The following is a 23,021-nucleotide window of genomic DNA, read 5'->3' on the forward strand; positions in this document are numbered from 1 at the left end:
TCCATTGTTTGATGTTAAAAAGTCGTATATAGTATTTGTTTACAAAATCTGAAGTATTTTATTCAAATATACATACACTAATCAGTCAGAACATTATGACCACCTACCAACTCATGTGTCCAGAATTGGCGTAGATAACAGCAGCCATCAGGAAACATGATCGTCGTAAAGGGATGTAGGTGGTCTGCAACCAGTGGATGATACTACTCGGTCGTCATGGTTCCTTGCATGATTGTCACTGGAGCTATGGATGCTGAAATCGATGTTTCTCAAGAGCTGAATGAAGACGACGCCACCTTGACTCTGTCCCACCATACAGGTGTCAGGGAGCTGTTATCCTGGAAGATGAAGGATTAGCGCCCTCCCATTGGCATGATCAAGACGGTATTGGGACTCTTCAGCCATGCAATGCTCTGCCATTGTGCTAATGTCCACTGCCGATGGTCGAGTGCCCATTACAGTCGTAGTTGCTGATGCCGTGGTGTTAACATTGGCACATGCATGGGTTGTTTGCTGCAGAGGCCCATCGTTAGGAGTGTTAAGTGCATTGTGTGTTCAGACACACTTGTACTCTGCCACCAGTGATTCTGATGGTAGTTCTGCCACAATTTGTTGCCTGTCGTCCTTTCACCAGTCTGCCCAGCCTATGACATCTGACAGCTGCAATGAGGGTTGGCCACGCAACCCCACAATGTGTGGACGTTGTTTCAGCTTGGTTTCGACACATGTTGAAGACTCTAGCCAGAGCACTCTTTGAACAACCGTTTAGTTTTCAATTGCTTCTGCCGAGCCTCCTGGCCATCACACTCTGTCCTCGTCATGCTCAGATCGCGTGCCTTCTCCATTGTACATAGACTGTACGCTCACTGATACAGCTTGCACGATGCATGTGTCGTGACCAGCAATCATTCTTCGCCCAGTGACACTGCTATCGCCTGAATGGGTTGAAATCAATAGTAGGTTGGGGTAGGGTTTCCAGACGTACGGTTTTAGCCAGAACAATACGGAATTTTCCCGTTTTGTTGAGGGTATGGTACAAACCTTTAACTGTATGCCAGATGTTCAAATTTTGAACATGAAGTGTAATGACTTATATTTTTTAATCTTCCAGTACCAAATTTTATGATAAAGATTACATTTTTCATGCTAGGGTGCGTATGTGATGGCAGTTGAGACAGAGCGAGACGAATATGATGTGACAAGCAGGACTGCATTTTGTGCATCCATTACAAAGTGACCAGTGAGGCCTGCCTAGTTCTGGCACAGCAGAAATAAGTCGACTTTGGCGTGCTCATATTTTGTGTCGGTCACAGCCGGCCTCAGTGATCCTACTCAGAACTTTGCGTTATAGCTATTAATTGTTGTGGTGTGTACTTTTTATTATCAAAATGTAAGTTTTATTACTGGCACTTTTCAATTTCAAATTGTCTGTGATATGGAATTAGTAGCAAAAAGCACCATCATTCAACATGAAACTATAAATTCTGTTTGGAGCCTTGCTTTGACATAAAGTGATACCAGTATGTGTGTGTTAGTGTAGTACTACAACTTCGTGATGGAAGTGCAGCTTGTTCCCCCAACACCGCACCCCCTCAGAATTTTCCTTTTTTTTTTTTTTTTGTGAACAAACTGTACTTCTACTTCGTGCAACAAGCCATATTGTTTCATTCATTTCGGGGGCAGGTTCAACACTTTATCACAAGCCATCATGTATTTTACGTTTTAGACCGTATTTCTTTGTGGAAGTAGTGTGTTCAAAATGGATGTGACTGACAAATCCCACAAAAAGTAAATTAGATATTCAAACCAGCACACACCAGAGTAGGTGACAGCAAGTATATCGTTCAGTTTGGGAAAAAGAATTTCCAGAATTGCGACCATTTCCAGTAAATGTATATAAAGCAAGGTGTACTTTATGTGTTGGAAAAGCTGGAGATGTTGATATAGAATACAGTGCTTTGTTGAGGTGTATACCTACAAGAAGGTTAAGTCTAAAGCTTGTCATAGAAAGATTGTTGAAAACTCTTCCTGCATACTATTCTAGTGTAGATGATTGCCTCTGCTTCATTAAAAACCTCGTGATAGGTTTGTCTGGTTCAGGAAAACAACTTATTTTAGGGAATTAAATCTAAAATTTTCCTTGCACTTCACTAACATTTTTTCGAAGGGTAGGCTGAACTTAGGAAAAAAAAATGAAATGACAGTTTGACGTATACCATGTGATGGAGAAAATAAAAATGGCGTTAGAACATAGGATAAATGATCTGCTGGTTATAACATGGCAACAGTTGCTACTGCTTTTTGGTTATAACATGCAACAGTTGCTAGATAAATTGTAGGACCTGATTCCTGGTGAAAAACAAACACAAGTTGAAGAATGCAGACATATATAGGAAGTTTGTCTGAAATATTTTAATGAATGGTTTGATTTTGATGAGCGTAACTTTTTCCCTTTTATGCATTGAATATCATTTGAAAAAAAAAAAATCCTGAATTTCAAAATACTTTGAAATTAGCTGAATCACTTTGTATTGTTGATTTCCTTAGTATAGACAATATGTTTTCAGAGGTCGCTATGGTTTCTTATTTATTTTGGGGGCAAGTAAATGAGTATTTGAAAGCAAAGTTAGCTACTATAACAATACCAGAGATGGGTCTGCATTATCTAAATGATTGGCGCATCAAAATTGTGCAGTGTTTTAGTTACATCTGTTTTGACTATATTTCCTTCAAATCCATTCAGGGAGAGAGTTTTCTCCAGTACGAACATTTTATTATTTAGTGTATGGCTAATACAGACATATCATAAAATTAAATTACATATACATATGTACATATTGACACACAAGAAACTTAAGTTTGTCTGTACAACTGAATATCCAGTCCTTCAATCCAGTGCACTGCATCTGCAGTTGCTAGCAGGAAGTCCTCTTCATCATCGTGAAATGCTCGAATCCTGCATTCACTGAAATTGCCGTGAACAGTGTGGTATGGAGCCCCGCAGTCACAGGCTGGATTAGGCAGTTTCTTCCACTTAAAAGAGTGTGTCCCTGCATCGACCATGGCCAGTACGGATTCTGTTGGGAGTAATCCAGGTCTTGTGTGGTAGGTCGAATCCACTTGGAAGTTTAGCACCTGAAAAGATGTTATGCAGGCACACATGTCACTGCTTTGCTAGCAGCTTCGCACAGAGTTGGGTGGTGTGATTTCAGTCTCTTACGGTTTAAAAGTGGCAGGTTGCTATGTACAGGTAGGTTAGAATTCCTGGAGATCTTGTTGAATTCTCGCATAAGGGCAGTACATCTGTACAGATCAGGAGGCATTATACTGAACAGTGGAAGCCAATAAACTGGAGTAGATCTGATTGTGCCAGATATTATTCGTATTATCGTATTCAGCTGGGTGTCAACAAGCCTCATATGATGACCGTTCATCCAAACAGGTGCACAACACTCAGCACTTGCGTACACCAAGCCCAGAGCTGAAGATCATTATCTTAGTTTAAAAGTTGCACTGCTCTTCAGAAATTTCTATGGAACCTTCAGCTTCCAAGTTATAGTGGTTTTTGGTCTCCGGTAGAAATGTGAATACCTTAACATGACAATTCAGTGGGTTATGCTACTATATTTCAGATCTACACCTGCTCTGCGAGTTGAAGTTCTAACAGAAATGTAAAATGTATTGCGCGAAATATCATAAAGTTGATTCGTACAACCAAAAGTCTATATTGCTGCCAATGGTTGCTTGTGCGGTTTTAGAGAATGTCTTATGCCCTTTCTGGAGACAACATGTATAGTCTCTCTTCCAACGTATCAGTAGCTCCACATAACGCCGACTCACGACACCGATAAAATGTGGACCAACACAGCAAAATTCAGTGTTCCCGAGTCCAAAGGTGTTACAACATGAGCAAAATATGGAATTTTTATGTGGGAATTATGAATGAGTTTCTAGCAAATACCATGTTGCTCTTTGGTTGCTATAGTGCCAGATTGCCAGGGGGTTTTACGCTACATTTTACCACCGGTCTGTGGGTAACGGGTGATCTGTGTGGGTGGCGTTGGTTGAATATTTCACAATAACACGGATGCTCGCCTCTCCATGCACTAGGGCGACTTCAGTGCAGCCGCCTTGTGTTAATGCCATCACCTCTTACGTCACCTGAAGAAATATTAGTCGTAATTAGAACGTGAATAAAGCTGTTCGCAATGGAAAGGCTACACTGTTTTTTTGTTTAAATCTCTGATATATCACATGACCCTTATTTCATTGGAGATTTAAGAGATGCATACAAGATGACAGCTTCCAAAGTAGCCACCCTCTTGGTGACATAATCTCACGGGTTTACGCACTCTCCCATCTCATACTACTAGACTTCAAATTTCTGTTTATTCACTCATTTTTATTTTACAGGGGTGTTACACACTTACGGAATGTCTTTCAAAAATGATTGTCCGATTCGGCTTGTGATCTTCTGTTTCAAACTCCAGGACTGTACGTCATTTGAAGGGCACGACGAGAGACAATATATTATTTCAGTGTGTATTTTGTGCTAGTAAGACTGTACCAACAGTTAGGACTTCACTATATGAATTATTCTCTTCTGTTGCAGAAAGTGTGAAAGCGTTACTTGGAAAACATGTCAAGATACTGCACAAGAACGTCGTTAAGCTGGAGACGAAAGGAGACAAGACAGAAAACAGAGTGCTGGTGAGTTTTTATAATGTGAATGCACCTTTAGTTATGAGACCAGTGCTGGCGACTCTGCCTGCTTCTGTCCTCTCACTGTGTAATGAACAGCTAAGAAGCGAGATAGAGTACTTCTGTCCTCTCACTGTATAATGAACAGCTAAAAAGCGAGATAGAGTACTTCTGTCCTCTCACTGTGTAATGAACAGCTAAAAAGCGAGAGAGAGCACTTCGACAGTCACTCTTTATTATGAATTCTGTGAGCAATTCTTGTTCATATTTACATTTCTTTGTATATCCAATATCGAAAACTTTTTCTAGACTCATTTTGTGCTGTTAATCAATCTCATGTGGCTTGTAAGACCTGTGAAGTCGGAATTAGTCGCTTTGTTTCAAAGTTTACACAAATTGGCCCAATTTGCAGTACTCCAGTCATTATCGAGTATATGTAATACTCACTTCCATACACGAATAACATCAAAACATCAGTCAAAGGGCCCCTAATATGACCTACCATAATTATTTCTCTGTTCGTCAACCTCCTGGTTTGTAAAATCAATCTCTGACCTAAATGAATATTATCAGCAACTATCTTCCCTCGGTTTCCATAGGCCAAACCGCGTCTGAAGCTATGGAAGCGTGTGTTATCTTGGAAAGTTTAATAAGTGTCAAAAGGCAATTTTCAGAGGGTGGCTTTGTAATATCGTCTACACCTGTTACTATTATCGCCCATTATGTGAAATTAGGAGCACCGGTTCAAAGATGGAAAATCTCATACTGACTTAGCTTTTGTATGTGGATTTGAATGTGGTTCGCTGAAAAAAGATTTAATTTAAAAGTAAGACAAAATCAACTCCTTTAGGCTTTATTGGAAAACAATAAAACATTTGTACAATTAGATGGGGTTATTTTCATCAGAATTACGGAAACCAAATTTAAGAGTTAATTATGAGCCGGAAAGAACGTATGTATCTTTTCCGGTCCCCTCCCTGTGCATCACAGTACGTGTGATTCCAATTGAAACACGAAAAACACGTAAGACATTGTTCTCCGCTGAAATCATCAGAAAATTTATTATTACAAAATGCACAGGTGACATCCACAGAATCGTCACGAACAAACACCTCGAGATCGTCCTCCGGGTCTGCTAGTGACTCTCAGAAGAACTTGAGTTTTTAGACTTTCTTTTATGTTTCCTTTTATAGTTGGTGGCAGGATTCCTCATTTGTGTTGTGCCGGTTGTTGAAGACTCATTTGACATGTTTGTACCCTGAGAAGCATAAAAGGCACCCATATTTTCCTTATAAGAACAGGTCAGTACCTGATCTCTCCACGCTTTGGTTCGTGAGACGCTGGTTAGTACCGCTTTTATGTTCTTAGGCGAGACTGTAGGATGCACTGAGATGCAGGCATATGAGAAATGCGACTCGGATTGAGGTTCATCTTCACCTGCAGACTTAATTTGGCTCTTAACACTGTGAAAAAGGTCTGAGTGTTAGATGAACTGTGGCGATATCTGTAAGTAGTTGAGGCACACAATGAGCTTCACAAACACGCATTTTCGGTTATCGCTCACTTCACGAACAAAATTGGCATCAGGAAATACTGAGTCTTTATAGGAGTGGATGCCAGTGCCACGAAAACCACTCAATGCATTTCTCACGATTGCTGGTGTAGTGTATGTTTTGCCGTCGAGTTCAGCGTCTTCATATTGCGTCACAATTCTACCCTCATTATTGGAAATCCATTTCTCAGTTTCTATATTGTGAGTGGTGTCCAACCTGGATTAAAACAATCCGGTCTTCGGTAGTAATCGTCACAAAAGAAGCAAAATACTTCTTCCACTTGCAAAACAAATCACATTGAATCCATCCTGATGGATGATATCCTGGAATAGCTCAGAGGAGCTCCATTCATTAGTGTCAAGTCCTGCTTTTTTTTCTGGGGAAAACTATCATCAGAGGGACATACTGGTGGGCAGCTGTCGTTTGGGCGACGGTGGTGTTTAGCTTTCCCCTCTCTGCCCTGACAATTTGTAGATTGCAGTTTCTCTTTTGTACAAAGCTCGTTCACATTTATGCTTTTGACGGTTGTGGTTTTCTGGTTGGACTGAAGTAGATTTTATCAAGTTCTGTTCTAAATGAACTCACATTGTCTCGAGTGAAGACTGAGATTCTAGCCTTTGTCAGTGACTGTGGTGTTCTTATTGTTAAATAGGAACAACACATTTTCAAAAACAAGTCGAGCCACTTTTGACCCGCCGTGTTCGCCAATTTAGAAAAGGTAGGGCGCGGGTTGTTTCTTAAGACAAGTTGGAACACTACCTGCTTTACATCATTTCGATCCGAACCAAACAAATTCATTTCCACCTCCGTACAATACTTGACCAGCTCTTCTCTACCTCAGGCGTCATCGCAGGTTTCCTTCCAAGTTTCTGTCTTACAACTGCAGTTCCGTCTTCACTGTCTCCTTCTGCGAATCTTTTAACGGACTGGGTTCTTTCACTTTGGCAGCATTCTCTCTTTCTCCTGAACAGCCCGTCATGGAGTCTGAAGATTTGAAGTGCTCCAAGTTAGTCCCTTCTTCTTGTACAAGCCTTACAACAATAAAAATGACGAATTTAATAAAATCAAATCAATTTTAAGAGGAAAATGCAAGAAAGTTTGATTAACAAATTAAAATAAGTGCCTAGGGGTGATATTGGGAACCCAGTCACCCCCTCCCCCTACCCCTCCCCCTACCCTCCCCCTACCCCTACCCCTCACACACACACACACACACACACACACACACACACACACACACACACACACACACACACACCTGTTCTCACTATTAATATTATTGGAATCGTTATTTAACATACGTTCTAGTCGTAAAAACGGAATTATTGTATGTAAACACGTAGCAAGACAGCGCTTATAGCGGAGCTGTGCTAGGAGCAGCGCCGTGCTGGCGAAACAAAGCAGTACTGCTCAGTTCCGCTGCAAATGAAGCGGCGAGCAGAGCGTCAGAGTGACTCCGGCTGCCCTCCGACAGCAGTCAGTACTGTTGCTCGCTCTTGTGTTTCTTTTGTTGCACAAATGGCTCCAGCAGAAGCCTCGATAGTAGGTGTGTTCTTTTTCCCCCACGGCGTTCTTTATGGAACCGGCGGATAAGTTATATGATGTATGGCAGCAGTATTACAAAGTGCAAGTACAAATTATATTTTCTCAATCTCTTAGTTCTTTCATTGTCTTAAAGAGTTGAAGTAGTATAGCACACGAACACATGAAAATCTTGATTTATTATGTGAAAAAGTTTCCGAAACAGTCTCGTTTCAACAGCTTCGTTTGAAGGTCTGTCAAAGTTTCGCCCTCTCTTATAAATGCCTTGCATAGAACACTCAGTTTCTGTTGTATGTTGCTTGTGGACACTCTGGGATTCTTCTAGTTCAGTGTTGTAAAGAATATGCACATTGATCAATATCGACAGCAAATTCTGATGAAGTTCGTATTTGCTTCTAAAATATGCTCCACTTAGCGCTCATTATTCCTAAAGCACATTTGGTTAATGGTCTCTGTCTGGAAGACTGCTTGCCGAAATTATCTTTCCCTGGATTAAAGACCTATCGACTGTAAGAGTTAATAAAATGTCTCGTCTCCAGCGAACAGAACAAACACCTGATGTCTTTGGTAGTGGAGTGTGTGACGTTATATTAAGCTTTCCTTCCGGCATCAAGCGAAATACACAAGAAGAAAGAAATCTACTATCTTCTCTTTCCTCCGTATGTCACCGAACATCGATTATAACCAGTTTCCTGTGAGGATCTGCAACAGCTTGGAGAACGATCAAATAAAAATGTTTATAACTATTAAACATTGCACCAGAATTTTCTGAGCGTTTTAGACGAACGTGTTTTTTTGTCATTACCGACTGCATTTGGAAAGTTCAGTAGGACATACAAATCATTTACAGCATACAGAAAATCATCTTCCGAAGGCACTCTTGTTGCGACTGGAGGCAATTCCACAACATTTCGATAGCTGACTCTTACATCGCTTACAATTTTGAATGTCAGAGATATTTCTCGAAAACTTCCTATGGTTTATAGGAACCTGTAACAATTCTCGTTTACCAGCTGTCGGCGTCTTTAAAAAATTTCATTATTCCTATGAAAAAGAATCTGTAGTCGTTTGTATATCGCGTTAGATAAGAAAGTTACACACAGTAAGCATTTGCCAAAATCTTGTTTCGATATCTCAGTGTACACGAATACAAGGGTGTTACGAATATTTCATTCTCGCATTATCTTCTGGGCACGCAAGTACGAGTATAATCGTGTGTGTTATACAGGGTCTTACAAAAAGGTACAGCCAAAGTTTCAGGAAACATTCCTCACACACAAAGAAAGAAAATATGTTATGTGGACACGTGTCCATGATAGAGCTCATTTTATTACTTCTCTTCAAATCACATTAATCATGGAATGGAAACACACCGCAACAGAACGTACCAGCGTGACTTCAAACACTTTGTTGCAGGAAATGTTCCAAATGTCCTCCGTTAGCGAGGATACATGCATCCACCCGCCATCGCATGGAATCCCTGATGCGCTAATGGAGCCCTGGAGAATGGCGTGTTGTATCACAGCCGTCCACAATACGAGCACGAAGAGTCTTTACATTTGGTACCGGGGTTGCATAGACAAGAGCTTTCAAATGCCCCCATAAATGAAAGTCAAGAGGGTTGAGGTCAGGAGAGCGTGGAGGCTATGAAATTGGTCCGCCTCTACCAATCCATCGGTCACCGAATCTGTTGTTGAGAAGCGTACGAACACTGACTGAAATGTGCAGGAGCTCCATCGTGAATGAACCACATGTTGTGTCGTACTTGTAAAGGCACATGTTCTAGCAGCACAGGTAGAGTATCCCGTATGAAATCATGGCGGTGAATCGAGGAAGTACAGTACATACTGACGAAACTAAAATGAGCTCTAACATGGAAATTAAGCGTTTCCGGACAACTTGTGCACATAACATCTTTTCTTTATTTGTGTGTGAGGAATGTTTCCTGAAAGTTTGGCCGTACCTTTTTGTAACACCCTGTATACGATCCATTTTTTTCTAGATTGGAGTGAATTATAGATCCCATCACAAGTCTAAAGAATAGTCGAATATGTTGACTACATTTCGTATGCAGCAACATGTAATCTAATGAGCACCAAACGAAAATTCTTATCGACCTCTATTTTTCATTGCTAACTATTTGATTTTGTTGCAGTAGCTTGCTTAATTTTGAAATATCGCAATAACTATGAGGATTAACGATAAGGTAACCAGTTCATCGTGGAGCACGCGAATAAAGCTGTGAGATATGCAAGGATCAGTTTTCTTAAGAGACTGCAGACCGGCCGGCTGGGGCGCTTGCCGCCCACACTGGTGCTGCCGCGCCTCTCCCTGCTCCCACTCCAACTCCATTACGCGTGGCAGCGACGAAGAGCTGCGGCGGAGCTCAGGGTTGCTGCGGAAATTCTGAGGTAGCGCCACAGCGGTGTTATTAGGCTCAGCGGCCATATTTTGGATATCTACCCTACTATAAAAATACAACTCAAGTGTCACTAATATTTCTTTACGATTTAAATGATTGCTCCGTGAGATATTAGTGTTCCGTTTCGAAAACATCGGATATTCTCGATAGTGGCTGCTGTGAGCAACTGAGGTGGTTTAGATAGTGAAAATAATAATACACAATATCGCACAGTGATGGACTTATGACGTCGAAAACGTCAATCGTGTATGGTGTGTCGTTTTCGACCCCAATACAGATCCGACTCTGCGCGTGCACCCCCTATTTGCTAGCTAACGAAATACGCCTCCACGCCTAACGTAGCCAGCATCTGTCCCAAGTGGGCCTGATCCGCGTACTGTGCATCGGTACGGGTTGTGAGCCTGCGTTCGTGCTCGAGTTGTGTGATTCTCCTGTCTATAGCAGGTTCTCTCCTCCTAACAACATACGGATCGCTCGGATTGGATAATTGGTCTCTGAGGTATGACTCCCGTTCTTGGACATTTGCCGGATCCGTCGAGTCGAAAGTATTACTTAGCGAATGCACACTTGGCGAAATGGGGCCAGCACGACTGTTGGACCATCCCCCATTCGGCGTCACTGGTACCGACCTTTTCACGTCAAAAAGATGTTAATGTCGAAAATAATTAAAATTGTAGACAGTGCGATAAGGGACTCTACTAGCTTATGTGGTGTTCGGTAGCACTCTGAGTATACTAATATATATGATGATGCGTATTACATTTACTGATGCCTGAATTGTTTTCTGCTTTTACGCCATTAGTTGTGATAAAGGAAGGTAATATTCCTGATTTTTGATTGTGTTACATTATGTTTCTACTACTGACTGGATAATGAACTAGAGTATTCGAATTGGAAATGTTATGACTTTTAACTATGAAATCATAAGTGGAAGTTAATGAAATGCTTTTACGGACGGATGCCAAAGAGACATTATCAAACACATTTGAAATAAGCTTTCTAGGAAATGTAATAGCAAATGTTCTTAGCTACATTTTCTTCTCAATGGAAATCTCTCTCTCTTCTTTCTGCTGCGATGGTCATTTTGATACAGCCGTCGTAGAAGCTGCATCTTTTTGACCGTGTCGCCCAATGAAACAAACTCATATTTCGATGCTGTTAGATGAAGTATTTTTCAAATAAATAGACAGGCATGTATTTTACTTGAAGTTATTTATATTAACCCAAAAACCAATATTATTAACAAAGATGTTGTAATAGGAGGAGCGATAGTAATAAGAGGAGCGATAAAATGTGTGTCCTCTCTTCATTGAGACACACTACAGACTCTTTCTGCGGACGTAAAAAAAGTTAGTCACAGCTCTCTAACGGCATGTCTACTGCAACGCATCACTTCCGTTTTTACCGTAAGTGTATCTCTTGGGAATGTCTATCAATTGCTATTACATGGTGTACTCATTTCTACTTTTTCTCGTAGTGCTCTTGCTGTGTGCGCAACGTCTGAAACTAACGGGGATCGTCGAAACTATGAGTTCTTGGATAACTATCCGCGTTGGCTGCTCGTCGATAGGTTGCATATTGGTAAAATTTAAACAAATAGTCCGATGTTTATCTTTTCTCACAGCGATACACTGAAATTTAAATGTGATAGTTCTTCAATCCCCCAAGTGACGACGCAAAATACGAGATGTCTGACTAACACGTTGTTTGTCGAGCGCCGGTAGCCATACGTGGCTCATCTCTAGAAGCCGCAGTGCCCCCTACAACCGTAATACGTTACACACACAACTGTAGGACCCTAGAATTCGTTTTTAAAATTATTCTCTTAAGTTTCGTGACGCCTGCCGTTGCCAGACAGGTCGACATAAATGACTGACTGCGACGTCAATGACGGGGTTGACGCCGTTCTTTCCTCAGATGTCGAGCTATTGTACACTAGGTGTAGAAATTGCAAATGTTAATGCGTTACACTTATTTTAAAGTTTGTCACATTCACTATAATAATTTGCCCGACCCCCCACCCCTCCCCCCTCTGCACCCGTTTTATTTATTTGTGATCAGTTTTGCCACAGTAAATGTAGCATGCTTTGTTACACAACCTGCAATCTTCGGACTCCTAATTTCTTGCATGCTGTCCCCACAAACCTGTTTTAACCTCTCAAACTGTGTGCAGAAAACTTCGCCGTATGCTTCCTTCTCGATGTTGTCCAGTAATACATCAAGGAACTCAGTACGATATTTGTGGATAGAGACATGGGCGCCGAAGAATATGCAAGGTGGCTGGAACAGAGCTAAGACATTTGAGTGAACTCCTCTGCGATTAAGCAGTGGAACAAAAGCTTTTGCAGGCCTGCTTCTCGTGGATTCTGTTGAAAAGCGACATGTCGTCTGCAGATCTTTGTAAAGTGTGACGGTCGAAATGCATCCTCTTGCAGACTTCTCTTTTGACCACGTTCCTTTGCTTTCGTCGCATGTGGTAGACGACCAGCAGGCCACAAGATGAAGATTTGAGTCTGCCAGCCCTTTTCCGAGTCAAATTCATGTAGCAACGTCTGATCCCCCGCTAGTTGTGTTTATGATTGCGTGAATTTGGGATTATGAATCCGAAGGTTGAGGCGGCAGCCTTTTAGTTCCTTACGGCAGTATCGCGATTGTTTAGTAAAGAGAGACCAACATTAAGGTACCACATTAAAGTTTAACCTACATCAGTGAGGAAGGTACTGCACCCCGCCACACTTTTTGGTAAACAATCGGCTTCTCCGTAACTAGTAACTTAGCCATTCGTCAGACGGCAGCGAGGATTTCTTGTACAAATTTCACATTATTTTGATCTTGCGGAGAGGTTTTTCTTTCTTCGCTACAGCACAGAGATCTGCATCATTGATACGACTTGGTTGATGCTGGACGTGACCTCATTAGTCGGGATTCGAGTCCCGGTGTGCCGCACAGTTTTAGTTTTCGATTAAGTTTGAAGTTTAGTGTTTTTGTGTCTCTCTGACTTTAAACTGTTACCCAGTTTTGCCTTTGTGGGGTTGATTGGCTCAAGCTACCAGAACGGGTGCAGGGAATATATTGACTGTTGGAGGTGCACATTTTGCAGCCCAGTGGTCGGATCTAGGAATCTTTCTGGACGCAGTTAGGTAATAGATTTTTGAGGGACGGCAAATTTAACCCTTTCTCGTGGGTCAAAGCGAGGATGGCGCTTCATGATTGGACTGGTTTATGGCGTAACAATGCAGGAAACTGATGCGCGTTGGCTCACAAACATTTCGCAGTTGACCCTCAGAACAGCATCCCGCGTGCTGTACTGTCGAATCACCGCCCGTGGCTGCAGCTATGCCTTCTGAAAGCGAAACGTAAGGAACTTTTCATCGCTGCTTTTTTTCCCCCCACAGGGTAATTGGCCGTTACTCTTACTAGTGAAGCACTTCCCAAGTCGGTATGCTAAACGTCGCCACTTTCAGAAAGCAGTATGCTACAAACTGCGCTCGCCCGACGCAAGGCTTCTTGTGGCTTCCAAGTTGCTCATGTGCTCTTGCTGCTGTTCTGTTCTACATCTGCTGTCTACTTCGCAAGCCTCCTTGTGGCCTACCGATTCTCCCGATGAATCTGTCTGGCATTTGCCTTTCCTACAGTTACTTTTATGTGCTCCTTCCAATTAAAATCGCACGCACGCGTACCCCAGATTTGTAATGGATGTCACTGATTTCAGTGATTGTTCGACAATCGTCTAATCATACAATAAAGGAACTGTCCACGTGTTTATGTGCAGTGCGTTATATTTGTGTAGGTCGAGGATGAGCTGAAATTATCTGCACCGAACATTGGTCCTCATTAGGTCTTCCTGTATTTCGCTTAAATTTTGTAGCGTCGCGACTTCTCTAGAAAAGTTGACACACCATCATCTGCGAACAGGCGTTATCCACTCGGTCATTTATATAAAATATACTGCGTTGTGAAAATAACTCCCTTGAGGTGTGCTCGAAGTTATTGATTACGTCGAAACATTTCTCTCTGTTAAGACAAAACGTGAAATTTTATTTTTTATTATTTTTTATTTTCTGTGAAATATTCATCCCAGTTCCGTACGAACGTATTTTGTTTCTAATTCGATAGTGTGAGAATTGGTTGAACGCTTTACGGAAGTCAAGAAATTTGATATCAATGTGGGCGCTGGTATATTATACTGCTTTCTTGTTCTCATGGACGAATGGAAAGAGCTTCCACACGATGGTTATTTGCGGAATCCTTATTGATTCCTGCAGAGGAGGTCTTTGGTGTCCAGAAAGATAGTAAAACGCGATCAACACATTGACGTAAGCGATAGATCCCCATAGTGTGTGTGTGTGTGTGTGTGTGTGTGTGTGTGTGTGTGTGTGTGTGTGTGTGTTCTGGATGACCGTGCGTGGAAGGGGCATTAGCTAGCATTTTTCTAAAGACTGGGATACTTCGACGGTCCAGTGACTACCGTAGGACGTTGCTATACGAGGAGCAAGTTGTTCCTCATGTTCTGTGTAGTATGAGTGGAATCAAGTCACACCTGGCAAGTTGAACCTTTGTGGCGTGCACGGATAGCACTTAAACACAGATGTTCAAACGAGAAGCCTTCTCTTCCTTTGACAGCAGACACTACAGTAACCATCGATTGAGAACCTCTGTCTCACGAGATACGTGTGCTTCGTGTAGTGCTGTAATCACTCGGACTTGAACGTCGCGTTGAGACAGCCAACGATTCAGTCGCAAGAGTGCGTTGAGTTTCTCCGTCTCAATTATTTCCCGAGTACTGAATGGCTCTGTTTCGGTAGTGTCAGTTGTTGGACCGGCTCCTATTTTCAAACTATATTTTTCATGTCTCTGTTTGTTCAACCATTGTCCATAGGTGGAGTGGAATCGTCGGTTGCAAAATATAATTGTTTATGATGCACTGATATCCGTCCCAGAAACACATTGCAACTGTAACAAATGCCGTTTGAATTAAATGACTGACAGGTACTTGGCAATGCACGTCCCCTCCCTATAATTGCACATGACTGAACTTCCTTCTAAAAATGGTTCAAATGGCACTGAGCACTATGGGACTTAACTTCTGAGGTCATCAGTCCCCTAGAACTTAGAACTACTTAAACCTAACTAACCTAAGGACAACACACACATCCATGCCCGAGGCAGGATTCGAACCTGCGACCGTAGCGGTCTCGCGGTTCCAGACTGTAGCGCCTAGAACCGCTCGGCCACCCCGGCCGGCGAACTTTCTTCTGCTGGCCCTTTAAGTGATAAAAGATTTTTTCCAGCGTAAAAATGAAATACATGTCAGTATGTAGCGTTAGGTTTAGCAATGAATACACCTGCTGAATTTGTATTTATAGTCGTTTCTAAGTCTGTCGTAGGTTACGGACTGGCAAATATTGATACCAGTGACTTTGAAGAAGAAAAACATTTATTCCAGATGTTACCAGTAGTATACATGTTTAACAGTCTCACTTAAAGGGATGAGAAGTTATTGGTTGGCTTTCATTCAAGAGAATTCTCATATGTCGTAGAAGCAGGAAGGAAAGTGAAAAAAAACTTGAAAAGAAAAGGAAGCAAGGAGACAACTTAACAGGGAAGACGTTACTACGTGATGTAGTCCTCCAAGGTCTGCAGTAAGGGCGAATAACGAGAACTGCCCAAATGGATGGAGCGAGTAAGGAGAGTTGTCCTACTGGATGGAAACGCAATGGAGCCATTAGTCTGTTGCCGAGCGAACGGTCGCAGTACAGGATGTACGCTGTGTCTCTGTGACGTACGGCTGCTGGGATTCGATAAGCTGTTTCTCGGAAGTCGTGGGACGTCTGAGGTGATACGGTTTTGCGTCCTGCCCTGGTGCAACGTTCGCTCTTCTCTGAAGCCTGCAAGTATCACGTTTACGTATGGCGAGTTGTGCAGTAGGACAACCGCCCGCTACTCACAGTCCGCAAACATTTAGTATTGCCAAGAGACGGCGGACACTGAAAAGGAACTATGAATTACCATTCCTGCCGCTCTTTCAGGTCAGGATGTAGATGTTGAAATCGTTGAAGCGCAATGCGCAATCATTGAAGCAGGTGCTCCAGTTGACTCGGGCAGTGAGCCTCGAGTGCGCGGCTCACTTGTACGGCTTGAAATTAATTTCCCGTCTCAGCCACCCGACGTCTCCGGTCCAGCCAGGGCAGTGGCTTAGTGAGTTTCCCAGCCGGCCTCGCCACCTGTAAGCGCGCCGTCGCCCCAGGTCCTGCTGCTTGCCCGCTGAGCTCTCCGCTCCCCTCATCTCCCTCTCCCCCCACTCCTGTGCACCCCCCCCCCCCCCCCAACACACAAAGATGTTCCGCACGATTTTATCCATGCTTGTAGGACTTGAAAGTCAGTTGGCGAACATCAGTTTCCTAAAGCAGTCCGTCGAAAATAAAGCCTTCCAAGATTTTGGAGCATTAAGTGTTGAACAGTTCCAACAAGTCAACAGAACCTCCAGTGAGTGTGTTGGGAGGTTCTGGCCTCATTTTCTGGTATGCTGACGTCATCGATGATGAGTTATGGGTCTTCCCCTTCCCCCCTCCTCTTCTGACAAAGGCAAGTTGTCTTGTGTCTAAAACGGTGGGAATTCAGATTTCGGCAGGACATTCAAAATTTTGGCGATAATTTAAAAAAAAATAGGTAATTGCGGCAGTTTGGACTTAGTTATTGTTGTCCTAAATATAAATTGACGAGAAATTAAAAATGGTGCTATGTTGACTTGTAATAGACTTGTTTTGCTACAATGTCAGACGCAGCAGGTACGACCTGGAGTTCGGTGATGACTTGTGCTCTCCGCTCCCCTTCCTTCCGGTTCGCCTCCCTCACTACTCCTCCTCTGGCAAACGCCAATTCCCCTATGTGTAAACTACTGGGAATTCAAATTTTGGTGCGAAATTCAAAATATTTTTTTTTGGAGGGGGGGATTCAAAAACCAGGCAAATTGTGCTCATGTGGGAGCTGGGCTGTTGTCATGAGTATAAATTGGCAGGAAATTCAAAATGGTGCATTATCGGGCTCATGGACTTGGCATATTGGGACAGGCTCTAATGATGTCACATCCCTAAACTAAGAATAACATCGTGCTACGACATGAGAATGCAAGATGGCGATGGAAGATGGCCGACCTGGAAGTCTGATGCAGTATTGGTGACATCACAATCCGAGACTTGAAATACTGGCCCAGTATTGCTATGACATCAGAATACTGGGGAAGGATATCCAAGACTGTCAATACTGGGATAGGCTCTATGGTCAGAATCCAAGTTACAAAATACTGGCACTATGACATCTGAGACAAAGGATGTTTGTGCATGTCCTGTTCTGCCTGACATGTTTCCCCCATCTACTATTTACTCAGAAATGTCGTCACTGCTTCTCCTAACTCCAATTCATCTAACAAGTCCTGGAGCCGCACTGGAGGTAGGGGGCCGTGCGCAGAGCCGTCACATTCGTAGTGTTGGTTCAACTACCTCTCCCAAAGTGGAGGCTATCGCTGCATCTACAGTCCGTCTCCTAAGTTTTCTACGCATGTGCTACGTTTAAAGCAACTGCACTGAGCGGATAGTAACTTCATACTTATGTAAACAAACGGATACCAGGCTGGGGAGAAGTACCTATTCGATGACCACAAAGTTCGACATCGAGAATTCCGCCCACATTCGCCAAGAAGAATGTTGACACGAACACTGCCAGTGGCTGAAGAGAGGCACGCAGAGCTTATTTTGTCGCTCTTTGTGAGGGTTCTGAGTTAAAGTGACAGGAAACGCAGTTGTACTTTAACCTAAGTGACAGGTAAGAGGTAACGGTGGGAATTAGATTGGCGTGTTAGGATTGAGAAGCACCGGTAAGTTTCTATGGCCAAATCTACTTAATGGGGAACGAGGGATGAATGCTGGGGCAGCTAATGAGAAGCACCAATGATCTGCAACATATCATACATTCTGTATGGAAAAGGAAAATAAAGAGGTGCACTTCCATCTCCAGATGGTGGACACGTGCAAGCTCTGAAGTTTGGTGTTGGGTGGTGGGGGGGGGGGGGGGGATGCAGTAACATAACCAACATCACAAACCTCACAGAGCCATCAAACATATGAACAAATACTGTATGTGGAAGGTGACAGTTGAAAATGAATCGCGCCTGTACTTGTATTGTATGTGAACCGGGGGCCTAGAAACGACGGAGAGGCTCCGTCCCCGCCTCAGCCGCAGTGGTCCACAACCCCACGACGACTACCGCAGTCCACTTCACCCCTCCGCTGCCCCATACTAAACCACTCTTTCAAGGATATTGTGCGGTTCGGCCCCCGGCGGACCCTCTCCTCTCCAGGGAACGTCTCACACCAGATGAGTGTAACTCTGCGTAGTAGAGTAATGGTGGTGTACGCGTATGTGGAGAACTTGTTTGTGCAGCAATCGCCGACATAGCGTAACTGACGCGGAATGAGGAGAACCAGCCCGCATTCGCCGAGGCAGATAGAAAACCGCCTAAAACCATCCACAGAATGGCTGGCTCACTGGACCTCGACAGAAGTCTGCCGGTCGGATTCGTGTCGGGGACCAGGCGCTCCTTCCCAGTCCGGAAAGCCGTACGTTAGATCGCACGGCTAACTGGGTGGGCTCGCCTATACTTACTTACAGCTCGAACGGTACTCATCAAAATGTGACAAATAGAGGGATGAAAAACAGTGGCATATGATGAGAGTGAGAACATCACTCCTTTTCCTCCGCATTTCAACGCGAAAAACTGAGCTACCACCATCAACAGAGTGCAGCACCGAGTGGTGGTAGATGCCAGTATCAGACACTTGACACTGCGCATCCTGTCGATACGACCCAGAAACTACAAGCAAATGAAGCCCTCATCCATTCATGTAACGGGGAAGCATGAATTTCCCAGCACACAGTACAGTGGGCGCTGCTGCTCTCGGCTGGTGCTGACGGCCTGCGACCTGTAGGCCAACGTGCTCCTAGCAACCACAGTTCGTCGAATTTTCCTTAAGTCAGCGAACTTTTATGGTGCATACTTATCAGTTTTCTCCATAGGTCTTCCAAATGGTGACAGGTGACTTACATAAAGCGAGACATTGAATTTTCGTGTATATTTTATAGTGGAATCAACGAATAATGTATCGAATTCGGTACTGCCAGTTCTCAAATCTTGCAATTATGACATATAATAGTACTGTCCATTCAAGTAGCACGTTAACGTATTTGAATTTCTACTGGAAGCTCAAAACCATTACAACTTTGAAGGTGAATGTATCATACACATTTCTGACGAGCAGTGTACTTTTAGAACAAGTGTACCATTATTTCACCTCTGTTCTGCATGCTGCATTGATTTCTGCTCTTGTGTATCAGGTGCACTGTGCAGTGCTGGCGTCTCGACGATTGGTGTATATGTTGGATATATTGTTTACTTGAAGTCTGGAAACATTTCTATGTCCTGTGATAAATCGGGCGCTGCATCATAGTCGGACTGCAGGCAGACTCAGTTTGCATGCTGAGGGGTTCACAACACTTTGGTGAGTTCATGCTTGGCTACCACGGGCCCCCGCCTTTGCTGCACCTCTTCCCTTTCCATGATGCACGTCTATCCTCCTGCTGTTCTTTTTCCTCTCACTTGGGGAGCATGTGTTGAATAGTTTAGCGAATGCGATCCAATATTTAGATAGCTTGGCACTGGAACTATCGCTGATGTGTTTTTTCTTTCTTTCTTAGTTCTCTGTCTCCTCCCTTTCCTCCATTTCGGCGTTTGAGGTTTGTATGTTTCTTCTACTTCCCTGTGCCCTTGAAGGCTGACCCACTCATTTGACGTGTAACAAGTGACTGGGTAATGAGTGATTCCCAACATCAGGTCGGCAGGTAGGGTTTGCACGCACCCCTGGCACAGGCAAAAACAAAAGTGGGCTGTACACAGGTCCCTCTCATTATCTCACCGTCCAGCAATCAGGCCTTGATGACCCCACAATTGACGTGAAATGGTTACGACGGGCCATAAACTGCGTGCAGTCAGTTACACACAACGAAACCTGAAAGCCTCGTTTAACTGCTTAAGTAGTTAAAAGGCCAGAATTGGCGTGGTTCGACTCGACGACCCAGGCGTTATGGGGAAAAAACTGCAGAGGTGAGAAGGGGGGAGTTCCCCTGTGTGCTGTTGTGTTGTTCCGCCGCAGAACGCGTGGCGTGGCGTGGCGTGTGGCGGCCGTCCCGCCAGCTGTGCGGCCGGTGACCATCCACTCGCTGTCAACATTCAGGTTTTCAATAAAAGTTGCGTCGGCGGGATGAGGTGTGTAAGTAACGTTAACCGGCGCTTAGAGGGGTGCCGGCTGCGGAACGGCGCGTGTCACGAGTCGCGGCTGCCGGAGTCGATCAGCATCATTCCGATCAGGTTGGAACAAGCGTATCTCGCCAGTAGCAGAGAAACTTGCCGAAAAATCGCAATGAAATGCGATTCACGTCAATGCGGCAGCTCAGACTCGGTCGTAATCCGATAACGGGCGCTAAAATTAGGCTGTGTTAATAAAATTGCGACATACATCTTAAAATAATCAGTTAAACGCGATGTAAGTCATTGGGGCAGTGTAAGGCGAACAAATATACCTGTAACGTAGTAGAAAAAAGCAAAGAGGTTTTTCGTACCGTTTTCTTTTACGGTTGTTAGTGTATGGCTGAACGATGTACGTGAAGGACCAGACGAGTGTCTTAATGCATATTGCAGTCCAAGTTTCCGTATTTCTTCTCTGACAGCTTCACTGCCACCAGGACGTTAAACTCTGCTGCGTTGAGGCTTACTTTTGTCAGTGTGTTCTGTTTATCCCATAGTACCGCTGCCCAGTTTGTAGTAAGTAGTAAGGAAGCTGCCGTGAAATATTGCAATAGCAGCTGCACACCGGTAGTCGCAGTATGGCGACGTACGGGTCAGAATAACACGCACGCAGAACGATCGCGAGATAGGTGAGAATTTTGAGGCGGAGGTACTTCTCGGAAGTCTAGCACGACCGCCACGACGCCAGGACCACGACGGGCGAAGAGACGACTGGACGTCGCCACTAGCAGCCACGAGTTCGAGTCCCGGTTGGGCGAACCACCACCAGCACTGTGCCGGAGAGCAGCGACTCGCATCCCGCGCGCGGTAGTCACCACAGGTGCGAGAAGGGGCCATTCTCCGGTGGGTCACCATCGCAGCACAATTTGCGGCACTGCCGCCGTCACGGCCATTCTCCGGCCTGAGATCGTCTCCTCGCCAGACGGAAGCGGCCGGCCACGAGCCAGCGCTGGCCAGGGCCATCGCAGCGAAGCGAGTGCGGCTCCTTGAGCTAACGGCGCGGGCTGGAATTGAGACTGAATAAACGCCTTTATTTTGAACGCGGTATATATATAACACCCTGAAGAATAGTTGCATGTCGTCTTTCTTTCGTAGTACGCCACATTTCGTAGTACCGCATTTTATATTTAAGTTTTAGACTAGCCGAAGGCAAAGCTGTTCCCAAACACGTTTAAGGATGCTAACGAAGTACGTACGCTAGTCTGAACAGTATATAAACCACTCCGTCTACAGGTCACAAAAGGGCCATCGGGACCATCCGACCGCCGTGTCATCCGCACAGGACGATGATGCGGATAGGAGGGGCGTGGGGTCAGCACACCGCTCTCCCGGACGTTATGATGATATTCTTGACCGAAGCCACTAGTATTCGGTCGAGTAGCTCCTCAATTGGCATCACGAGGCCGAGTGCACCCCGAAAAATGGCAACAGCGCATGGCGGCCTGGACGGTCACCCATCCTAGTGCCGACCACGCCCGACAGCGCTTAACTTCGGTGATCTCGCGGGAACCGGTGTATGCGCTGCGGCTAGGCCGTTGCCCTAGTCTGGACAGTTTATACCAAATAAAAATTATTTCACAATATGGAGACATGTGTATCACCCGTCAAGGTAATTTATATCTAATAATCTAAAGTGTACAGTTCATGTTATAATGCTAACGAATCTAAAAACGTGAAGAAACAGTGTGAGTGTGGGGTATTTGGCGAAGGACTGCATTCAGCAGGAACTAAACGACTAGGGTTTAACCGAGCGCCGCGCTGTTGTCAGACGTCGCCTATTCAGAATAAATGTAGGCGTCCACATTCCCTGCATGCGACACTCATTTCCGAGTCGGCACACGTGCGACTATGAGCAAATCGGAGGTACGTGACACAGGCGTGTGGTGTCGTGAAAGATGTATCAGCAGCGCGGCTCTCGTGCCGCACGTTTAATGTGGGCTGCGAGAACGCCCGAGGCTGGCGCTAAGTGAACGGGGACCAACACGGATTGGCTTCACACTGATGTTTTTGATGCACGAGATACGTAACTGTGAATTCTTTGACGCGTGTCGTGTTTAGCGATGAAATGCGCGTTCTGTGAGACACCGGAGTAGCAAGGCCAGATCGTGTGCCATCCTCACCTTACTTTTCAGCCAGACTAAAATATTTCACCAGTGCATTTTGAATCACAAACATACATTTAATCTTGTGCTGTAAGTAGGGCGACCAACTCTCCCGTAGTATACGGGTTCTCCCGTACCTTAGCACTTTTTTTGTTTTGTTTAATTCTCCCATCTCTCTTATTGTCCACCTGTTTCTCTCTTAATTTCGTTTAGTGATCGCTGTTATAACCCGTGATGCACTATCGATAATTGCAATTCTTCCATTGAGATATTCTAAATCTTTCATTGATTTAATCGATACTATTCTCGATCACTGTTCGTGTCAGCAATCGAAACATATGAAG

The 23,021-nt window shown here is 44.1% G+C and overlaps 1 protein-coding gene and 1 pseudogene across 8 annotated transcripts in view; one reads left to right on the forward strand and one right to left on the reverse strand.

The window, feature by feature from the left end:
- The window catches only part of LOC126356058 (F-actin-uncapping protein LRRC16A), a 488,103-nt gene that overhangs the window by 19,673 nt on the left and 445,409 nt on the right, over window positions 1-23,021 (forward strand). For all 8 annotated transcript variants that reach the window (XM_050006760.1, XM_050006755.1, XM_050006753.1 and 5 more), the window contains exon 2: window positions 4,613-4,710. In XM_050006760.1, coding sequence (XP_049862717.1) covers window positions 4,613-4,710 — 98 coding nt within the window. The remainder of the gene's footprint in view (window positions 1-4,612; window positions 4,711-23,021) is intronic.
- On the reverse strand, window positions 21,998-22,115 carry LOC126357003 (5S ribosomal RNA; annotated as a pseudogene).

This window comes from Schistocerca gregaria, chromosome 3 (assembly GCF_023897955.1).
Source record: "Schistocerca gregaria isolate iqSchGreg1 chromosome 3, iqSchGreg1.2, whole genome shotgun sequence".
NCBI lineage: Eukaryota > Metazoa > Arthropoda > Insecta > Orthoptera > Acrididae > Schistocerca > Schistocerca gregaria.